Here is a 10290-nt window from a genome sequence, read left to right as displayed (position 1 = left end):
GCTGCTTCCGAGCTTGCTTCTCTCAAGAATTCAAAGGAGAGGACAGATAAACAACGCTGGGAAGGCAATGGCAATCCACCTAGAAACTGCTTCGGCAGCACCAACCCTCTGTCGGGTCTGGTTCATCAGAAAATGTAATTTCACTGCTATTATCAAATTGCATTAGTGTTTAAATCGTCTATGACAAGTTTAATAAACCAACTTCCACTATTTATTGTCCTTGTACTGTGTATGTTTGAGGAACGCCGGAACCTGCTTTGAAAATGAAGCCTCCTATGATCATATCCATAAAACACAAAACGATTTTAAGTCCGAATATTGACCCCAGCGAGCTTCCGTAGCGTTTGACGGACGAGTCCATCTTGGTAAATGTTCGGGGGAGGGGGGCGGGGTCAATTAAATGAGGTATAAAAATATAACTCAACCAAATAAAGCGAAACACGTAATACGGGTAATAGTAGTTGTGAATAATTTTATGAAACTATTTACGGGGATAAGTAAACGTGCAATGTTTCTACAACATTATAATATTCCTTTCATTTTTGGTTTCATCCATCGTACTAACGCCGATATATTTGTTTAAATGGCCTTTCCTGAAAAAGGCTTTTCGGTCGTTTTCCGGCGTACTCTTCTTCTTCTTCCTCGCAGATTCGCCATCCAGCCATTCCCTTCACCCCACATATTTATTTCCTCACACCCCTTTTCTCTCGTAGCTGCACATCGGGACCTTCTCTCTGCTGTCTACCTGAGGCTTCATCGTTACTCGTCCTCTACCTATGCCATTACTCCCCGGGCCGTAGAACATGTCTTTCACCTCCTCCATGACCGTCCCTCTGAATCCCGAGCTCATTTTCCCGGCCCTTCACCTGTCCGATGCTGCTACCATGTTGACAGCACCGCGCCGCCGTCTCGTTGCCTTCCACGGGGAGATCATCTCGCTGGCTTTGGTCTTGCGGGCTCCGAGTCCGAGCCCAGGTGACCCGCTCTGTATTTCAGGTCCTCCCGATAAACCGAGCTCAACCAAGCGGTCCACCTGTGCACTTGCGCCCTGCCTTCCTGGTTTACCTGCCGCCGATCCCGTCTCCAACCCTATGTTTGTGTCCGCTGACACCTGGCCCCAGGTAGGTCCTTCTCTGCGAGCCTCGGTCAGCGCCCAAGCGATGGCGTCCGAGGACGAGCAGCGGAAAGATTGTTCGCTTTCTACGTGGAGCGAGTTTGGTTCTGGCGTTGCGAACGAGGATCCCGACGGACAGGTGGAACCCCCCCGACCTGAGTTCCAGGAGTGTGGACCGATGCAGGTCCGATGTGGCTATCGTGGAGTTAATCGCCAGGTGAGGGAAATCCCTGGAGATGTTCACTTACCACCTTCTGACGTCACTACCAGGTGACCTGTAAGCTCGATAACCACATAGCCTACTCATTGAAACCTGTACACCTGTGGTCTTCCCAAATAGCTCGGTTGTGTGTGAGATCTGCACCTGCTCCTGAAATCTTTATCATTCTCCATTTGCTTGGTTTGCTCGTCCATGGCGAATGAAAAGGGGATTGTTTTGCAGACATGACAACACTACTGTATTATACCTGTACCTAGAACAAACTCAAAATCCTCTTCTTTATACGACTCTAATTATTTATTTAATAGATCTGTGGCTGATTTTGGTCTCTGCACCCTCTCCATCCACTATGTCGACCTCGACTATAAACATAAAGGCAATACCCCTGGCACTCACCTGGTAGAATAAACTGTACACTGCACTGACTAAAGGTATTTTAAACCAATGCCAATGGTTTCTCGAACACAGGGCAGCATGTAGAATCATACTAACATAATCATAAGACTTTAAACAAACAAACAAAAAAATACCTATTTTGGGGGGGCACCCCCCCCCCCCCATCCCTCCCACCCCGTGTACCTCCTCAGATCCCAATTTTTCCAATGCCGTGAACAAACATTGGTACATCACGGATGATGAAGGTTGTGGTGAAGTTTCATCAAAAGTGTGTGTGTAGGTTCTGAGAAAAAAGCAAACACCTATTTTGGAGGACAAGCTCCCCCTAGACCACCTTAGACCCCGATTTTTTTATATGCCAGGAATAAACTTTGGTACAACAAAGGTGATTAAGGTTGTGGTGAAGTTTCATTCAGAATTGCATATGTAATTTCTGAGAAGGAAGCAAATACCTATTTTGGGGGGCAACCCCCCCCCCCCCCACCGTAGACCCCGAAAGGGGCAGATTTTTTTTTTTTAATGCCGTGAACAAGCTTTCGTAGATCACGGGTGGTGAAGGTTGTGGTCGAATTTCATCAAAATAGTGTGTAGTTTCAGAGGAAAAATTCCTATTTTGGGGGGTCAAACCTGGACCCACTTTGACCCCCCGGTAAACCCCCTTAGACCCCGATTTTTAATATTTTTTTTACTCCGTGATCAATCTTTAGTCACAACACAACAAATATCATTTGTGCCAAATTTGGTCGCAATCCCATCGGCGATTTCAGAGAAGTTTCAAGTGTTTACTGACGGACGGACGATGCACCATCCCATAAGCTCCCCTGAACTTCGTTCCAGGTGAGCTAATAATGGGACCACGGGTCCTGAAGCTCATCTGGATCAGGAGCAACAGTCACTCAAACCCCCCACAGATCCCCTCAGACCCTGATATTTTTTATGCTGTGAACAAACTTTGGTACATCATGGGCGATGAAGTTTGTGATGAAGTTTCATCAAAATTGTGTGTGTAGTTTCAGAGAAGAGAGCAAATACCTATTTTGAGAGGGTCAAATCCTCCCCGCCCCCCTCCGTAGACCCCCTTAATGAGCGCAGATTTTGATGTGGTTGATACACCTTCGTTAGGCATAAGATATGAAGCTTGTGGCCAAGTTTCATTAAAATCGAGTGTTTGGTTCAATCGATAATGACTGAAGTGTTTACTCACTCACTCACTGACTGACTTACCTACGGACACTGCTCGATCGCATAAACTCACCAGACTAAAATCCAGTAAGTCAACCGCTCATGAGCAATCGGATCTACCATCCAAATGCACCTTTGATTGGGATTCAGTTACAAGTTGGATCTGCTGGTTGCATCATTGCTTTGCCACTGATGGAGATGAAAGCAGGGATTTTGTCATTTGGTTGTTTTTTGACAGGTAGCAGTTTTGATTTTGATAAGTGCACAATGAATCGGTTGACTAATATTTGCATCCGCCAACAAATGTGGACGGAGTTTATGTTTTCGCCCTTGTTGGTCTGTCTGTCGGTGAGCAGGATATCTCAAAAAGGTGTGGACAGAAGGACGAAGTGATTAGATTTTGGTGAAGATCCAGATCCAGATCCAATAATTTTAAGTGATTCTTCACTATTGAGTGATAGGGCCAAAAACGATATATTTAATGATATTTCAAAAAGTTGTGGACGGATTCGGACAAAACTTGGTGGATGAGTTGGGTAAGTGACAAGAACGAGCCGATTCAATTTTGGTCAAGGCCTGAATCCAGATCTGGCATATCTGTGGGATACAAAATGTAAACGGTTCACTCTGGCGGAGGTATGCGCTCAACCGAATTCCGTTCGAGTTTCAAAAGCAACTACAAAGAGCAATCAGTGATTGCAGACCCTCACCAGGACGTGTTTTCAGTGGTTTTTAAGGCTGTTGTGTTAAAACAAATATGGTAACCAAACGACGTGACCGATGACGTCATCTTTGTTTTGTTTTTTCCTCCACCAATTTATCCCTAGATGACGCTCAAGAAATTTCATCTTGATCGAATGAAGTTTTGTACTTGTCGAATTATGACGTCATAATGGAGGCACCTATGACATCATCGTTAACATGTTTTATTCCCCAAGGAGAGTTCTTTACAATGAGCCATGTCTCAATTTTTTTATGTTCAGCGTTTTCGGAGAAAGAGGTGCAACGTTTTTCGGTTTTTCCAAGATGGCGCCCATACCACGTGGCATATGACGTCATAATTATAATTGATAAATTCTAAAGGTGGAGCTGTATATATGGTGAAACTTTCCTGTCAATCGGAGCAACGGTTGCAGAGAAAATCATATTTATTCAGTGCGGACAAACAGACAAACAAACAAACGGACTCAAATGCAATGCCCTCTCCTCTGGTGAGGGTAATAATGAGATGTTTAACATCCACTAGCAAATGTGAGCATACCAGACGGCCATGTTAACATTCTCTCCGAAGGACAGTCATTGATGCAAGCACGACCTGCAAAGCACCAGGAGGATTTCGTTGTAGTGTAGGAAAGTGAACTCAGATTGTGAGCTATCATGGTACTACTTGTGTGCATGATGTAAAAGTTTCATTTTCCATTTGATTTATTTTCTCCTTTTACCCCATGTACGTTATTTCATGTTCTTCATTTCCCCCCCCGCCCAGAAATCCTTTCTTCCTTATCTCTGCAGGAGGACGACGTATCTCCGACAATGGTTGGAGATTCTGCAGTATTCCCTCTTTCGGTCACCCTCGATAGCCTGCCTTACCCAACCACCCGAGTCCAGGTTTGCAGAGGGCAACATCCCACCGACCGTTAACCCTTAATCTCCCTAGACTGCAAATGGCGGTCTTCAAAACCTAACAAGTAATACAAGTGAAAAACGATTATTTCATGGTCCCAAGTAATATTAACCAAGTTGTGTGTTCAAGGTGACCGTACATGTGTGGGGAGACAAACATGGAGGAGGAGAAGAGCATGGCACGGACTACATCAACTTGCTTCAGAGCAAGAAACCCAGCCAGCTCTTCAAAGATGACCCTCCTCCTCTCCATACCCAGGGTAACGTGAAAATGGAACCATTGTTTGGCATTGTCCTATTACGGACACTGATCCTAAAAAACAAAATCAGTTCAACAGATAAAGTTGATCTTTGGTTATCGACGGCATCGTCTGGATTCACCATTAGCCGTTTGGGAATCGTAAATCCTTTGTGTACAAAGATGTTCATATGTAACTTCAATCATTGTCTTCCGCTCACAATCATTGTCCTCATCTCCCACAGCCTCCACCTCCTTAGTGCTGCGTCCTCCTCCCACACTCTGGTGTCGCCATGTAAATGTGTCTGGCCGCCATATCGTTGTATTGAAAGGTCAGCTCTTGCGCAATGCGGCCGCTTGCTCTGATTTTGCTTTTATTTCCATGGAATATTTTATAATTTGGATGTTTGCCAGGAAGTTTTGATTCTTGTGTGCTGAATCACCGGGATATACTTTGGTGTAAGACCAGCTGACGACTAATTTGAGTTCCTAGTCTCCAAAAGCATCATTGAACAGAACTAATCGCCATTTTCTTGAACTCGCACCTATTTCACATGCATGCCCACCTTACCTCTATTTAGTGCAGAACCGTGTGGCTGGCTCGTCGGTATCCTTACTCGATCTCACAGTATTGCCCAATCTGAACACTGGATACTTGCCTCTCATGCCCGACGGTTCCATGATGCTGGCAGATACCACATGGTGAGTGGAACCTACTTGGGAGGGGTGATTGGGGAAATTGATGATGGGAGTTGGGGGGGGGGGGGGGCATGATTGGTATTTGATGCTGGTGTTGGGAAAGGTTTGTGATCAAATATGGTCACTTGTTCAACATTTTTCTTGATTCGTTTTCAACATTTTCGATTTTTCAGTCATGAATGTGGGGAGATAACAATGGCATCCCTGGTACGGCTCGAGAGCCGAGCTGCCTCTCTGCCCACAAGGCTGCGGGGCCTAGAAGAGCACACTGTTATGTTCCAGTTAAGGCTCGGTGAACCTGAGCAGCAGCAAAAACAACAACAACAGCAACAGCAGCAGCAACGCGTGCAGGAGGTTACTCACCATCGGCAGTCTTCCCTTATAAATTCATCCTTTTTATCTACCTTTGGGATTACGTATTCTGTGCACATGGGGAGTGGAGGAGTTGGATTCTCACTGGTGTGTTCAGCAGTGGGATGGGGAGGAGGGAGGGGGTGGTGGAAGGGGGAACACACATACACATCCCAATCTTGCATTCTATTTATAGTATTTTTCCCAAACTTTCATTAGTTTGATTCAATGTTGTCTATAGTATTTCAATTTCATTGAAGCTCTACTAAGAAAAAATCTGATTGGTTGTTGAAAGTGATATTGCATTTTGAATCTGCACCGTGTGCGCATGCTGCATGAGGGTGGAACGAGCACCCTGCCAACGTCCCCTCCTCCCACCCCACTCCCCATTCCCATGATCAACTCGCTCCAACAGCTCATGAAGTTTCCATGACATACTTTGATAAAATATTGACGTGCGAATCCCTCCGGTTAATACCAGGGACCGCGGATGGACCAAACGGATTTACTGGAGGCGACGATCAAACACAGACTTTGCTATAAACCCGTGGGAGGAAGAAGGGAAGAGGAAGGTGCGGCAAAAGCGCTTACCGTGAGCGAACCGACGGCAGCTCTGATCCTGCAGGGGAATTAACTCAAGCGAAAACCCAATTAGAATGTACAAAAAGAACAGGTTTATTCCACGGAACCCGAGAACAAAGTACGCGACGGTAAATAAATAACGGTCCTAAATTGGGATCCCACACACCTCACTTCGAATACGCCACACAGGAATCAATTAATAAAAGAAATCGTCATGTAATGGAAATGTGGTGCGTCCTTATCTGTCCGTAGTGCAGTGTCCGTTCAACGCGGCTCCAAACTCCGGCGCGGAGAAACCCTCCGTCCGCCCCGCATGCTTCGCTAGGCCCCGATGCGACTAGCTCCGCTGCACACCACGAGGTCCCGCCCGCTCAGCACCAAACCAAGCTCCAGAAGCACCGCTCCAAGCACCACGCAGAACCAAAATGTACCCAAAAGCACCACACGTCCACGCAGGGCCAGCGATCCCCACACGAGGTTCACCGCGAAGAGAGCTGAGACAGGGAGAACAGCGCCTAGAGAGGAAGCCAGGAGTGCGAGGAAACCATGAGCGTGAGGAAGCCAGGAGAGCGAGGAAACCATGAACGCGAGGAAGCCAGGAGAGTGAGGAAACCACGAACGCAAGGAAGCCAGGAGAGAGCTGCTGAAAATGTCGTGCAGCGAGCCCTTTTATAACCTGGCCTGTGACGTCGGTCTTGACGCGCCCCCCAATCAGTGCCTCGTAGCTTCCCGCCGTTCACCGAACCTTCCAGCGCCTTCCCTCCAATAAACAACCTCTTCCTCCGTTGCGTCTTCGCGCCTGCCGCCCTGATTGGCTGGAGGTTCGCGCCTTCCGTGCCAACCAATCACACATTCCCTGTGGCGTGGTTATAGCTCGTGTCACGCGATGTTGCTAGGCCAGCCGGATGTGTGGCCGGCGGCGGCCATCCGGCAGTGCCCCGATCTGGCTTCCTGCCAATTTTCCAAAGTCGTTGTAAGGGAAGGGAACTAATTAATGTGTGCACCAAGGACCTATCTAAGTGTTTATATGTGCATGCATTGCCATAAGGGACAAAGGTTTGGCGACGGGGGGACGACGAACAAAGGAACCTTATCCAGAATCCCTGGACTATTTAGCGTGCCCTGCTCCCCCGTAGCAGGGACATCAATACAGCTTATCCCCACAAACCGGACTACACATAACTTGTTACAAGGTTGATTCCCTATCGCGACAGTCGAAGCATGTTACCTCTACAGATCTACCTGGCTCTAGATATTCCTTTACCCCCCCGACATAACAATATTGTAAAAATTTGGATACTTTGTTTGTCAAATGCCTTTTATACTATAAATTATATTGTTTATCAAATATATTGTAAACATAAATTTTAAATAAATTAAATTAATTTAAATTAAATCAATCGATCAAATGAATTAAAAACAAATACTGTTCATCAAATATATTGTAAACATTTATATAGTGATTATACAAAGTACTCAGATATACACTCTGTAGGAAACGTATGTAGTTGATGACCGACTGACTATAGTGCGTGTTAAATGAGATGTGGTGTGATTCACACACAGCAGAGGATTGTGGGTCATAAAAGGTTCCTCATTTTGCTAGTCCTATCTGCAGATGTTTAAACCGTTTACATGTTGTGGTTGGTAATGCAGTTTGGTGCTAGCATGTACTGTAAATACATGAGACGTTTGTGTGTGTCATTTATTGACCGATTAGTACTGGACTTCCCCAAGTATGGCACTAGTTACCTCTGCCACGGAAGGTGGACGGGGGTTGTTTCACCCCCGTTTGTTTGTCTGGAAGCAGAATATCTCAAAGCGTTGTGGACGGATTCGGACGAAACTTTGTGGATGATTTGGATAGGTGAGAAGAAGAAGAAGCCGATTAGGTCCAGATCTGGCCGATCAGTGGGATACAAAACGTAAACTATTCAGCCTGGTCGAGGTATTTTGCCCTACCGAGTGTTTTTGTAGTTATCGTGCTGTAAATATGGATGCCCCACTGCACGACTGTACCATTACAGAGCAGCGAAGAGTCGTCAGTTTTTTTGTGACAAACCATGTGACACTCTTCGGAGAATGACTGCACAACATGGGACTAAATGTAGGTCGCAGAATGGTGTGAACAGTTTTGAAAAGGACGGACAAGCGTGTGAGATGAACAATGGCCTTGGGTGACCATTGTCCGCTGGCACGGATGACAATGTAACCAGGAGCGAAGGACTGATATGCGAAGATAGGCATGTATCGATGAATGTATCCGCCTAATGGTACAGCACATGCTGTAATCTACCCGCTAGATAGGTGCCAAAATTATTACTGATGAACACAGACATATTTGCTAACATACCAGAGTCTTCCCCAGTGATAAGCAGAAGGCGATGCATTTTTGTCACGTATCATCACCACAAGTGGCACATTTGTTCAGTATTGGGAACATCCATCGTCTCCAACACCAAAAAGTTCAAGTCTTGTCGAAGTGTCAGGAAATTAACGATTACAATCTTAAGAGACCAGACGGGTTTTCTTGTCACCCGCTTCAATCTGCACAGTAAAACAGTAACAAGTAAAACATGCTCAGCACCTGTATAAATGACTTTTGAGGCATAAGTATGCACAAGGTGTCACGAGGGTACCCCTCACTGCCGGCATTCCGCACATATGACAATGCGTGCCCACATGCGGTGAGGGTGACAGTGAAGTGCATTCGGGAGCTTGGTTTTGAACTGTTACCGCATCCAGCTTGCAGTGAAAATCTCACACCATCAGATTTTCATCTGTTGGGCCTGATAACGGAAGCTCTCCAAGTTCGGAACTTCACTGATGTCGATGAGGTCCGAGCGGAGGTGCAGGATTGGATCAGAGACCACCAACCGTCATTTCCGGTGTCCATAACCTTGTGAAGTGGTGGCAGAAGTGTGTGGATGTGCAAGGGGACTTTTGGGGGTTGGGGGGGGGGGGGGAGGAGGGTGGAGGTCTTCCACACTGTTGAAACCTATTTTATGGATAATTCACTTTACTTATTGACTGACCCTCGAATTGAAACTTTAAAGAATGTTTTCAGATGAACTTGGTCATAGTTGAACTTCTTTATTGGAAGAGATTACTTTCCATTTAGCCTTAAATTTACCAACTGCAGGGAATTCTCTCGCGGTGTGGTAGTACACCGTGATACTCGACCCCAGGAAGAGCTCATACATGGCAAGAATATTAGGAGACATCATTGTATTTACATGAATTAGAAGGACAGGAAATGAGAACATAAGGTATGGGATTTGAGCCAAAACATCCTAACAGGTTCATGTCTAATAAAATGATAACATAATATATGTGAATTTCAACAAATCTGCAATAAATAAAACTTGTAAACAAAGTTCCAGGGTAGATTTACCTGAAGTTAGCATTAATAAACCTCCACTTTAATTATTTTGACCAAACTTGTCTTGACATGCGTGTTTGTGTTTAGGGACTCGACGTGCCCATGCTGGCTGTGCTTCAATGGACATCGCCAGACTTTCTGCAAAAGCACCATGTGTTCACTCACTACAGGTGCGCGGAATTTCGTGCCACTTTGTGAGCAGAGTATGCTAGGATTCGAGCATTGCTGTTTTAATACCAATCTTTGCCGTCCCACCCAGGTTGCCGAGCATCCGACTGGAAAGGCCTCAGTTTGTAATGCTGGCTGACTGCCCACCCTCGGTGCCCCTCTCCCGCACTTTCCACGCCCGTTTCACCCTTCTCAACCAGCTGCACGACTTCCTTTCTGTCCGTCTGGTTTGGGCACCGACCACTCACACGCAGCCTGGTAAGCTTCCATTACAGCATTGTTTTCCTATTTCTGCCTGGCCCAAGCCGCCCAACCCAACACTCTCTGGTCATGTG

General features: G+C 46.0%; 1 protein-coding gene across 4 annotated transcripts in view; it reads left to right on the top strand.

Moving 5' to 3' along the window:
• The first annotated feature begins 459 nt into the window (after positions 1-459).
• TRAPPC14 (trafficking protein particle complex subunit 14) overlaps positions 460-10290 on the top strand; it is a 19908-nt gene continuing 10077 nt past the window's right edge. For 2 of the 4 annotated variants that reach the window (XM_078783690.1, XM_068126959.2), the window contains exons 1-8: positions 460-1331; positions 4425-4520; positions 4666-4795; positions 5019-5105; positions 5355-5475; positions 5646-5826; positions 9875-9957; positions 10047-10213. In XM_078783690.1, coding sequence (XP_078639816.1) covers positions 804-1331; positions 4425-4520; positions 4666-4795; positions 5019-5105; positions 5355-5475; positions 5646-5826; positions 9875-9957; positions 10047-10213 — 1393 coding nt within the window. In that variant the 5' untranslated portion in view covers positions 460-803. Of the gene's footprint in view, positions 1332-4424; positions 4521-4665; positions 4796-5018; positions 5106-5354; positions 5476-5645; positions 5932-9874; positions 9958-10046; positions 10214-10290 lie in introns of all 4 variants that reach the window. The other 2 variants (XM_068126968.2, XM_068126951.2) reach the window with 1 other exon arrangement.

Source organism: Myxine glutinosa, chromosome 1, assembly GCF_964187855.1.
Source record: "Myxine glutinosa chromosome 1, kmMyxGlut1.1, whole genome shotgun sequence".
Lineage (NCBI taxonomy): Eukaryota > Metazoa > Chordata > Myxini > Myxiniformes > Myxinidae > Myxine > Myxine glutinosa.
Note: the sequence above shows the minus strand (reverse complement) of the source record. Positions and strands in the feature narration are given on the sequence as shown.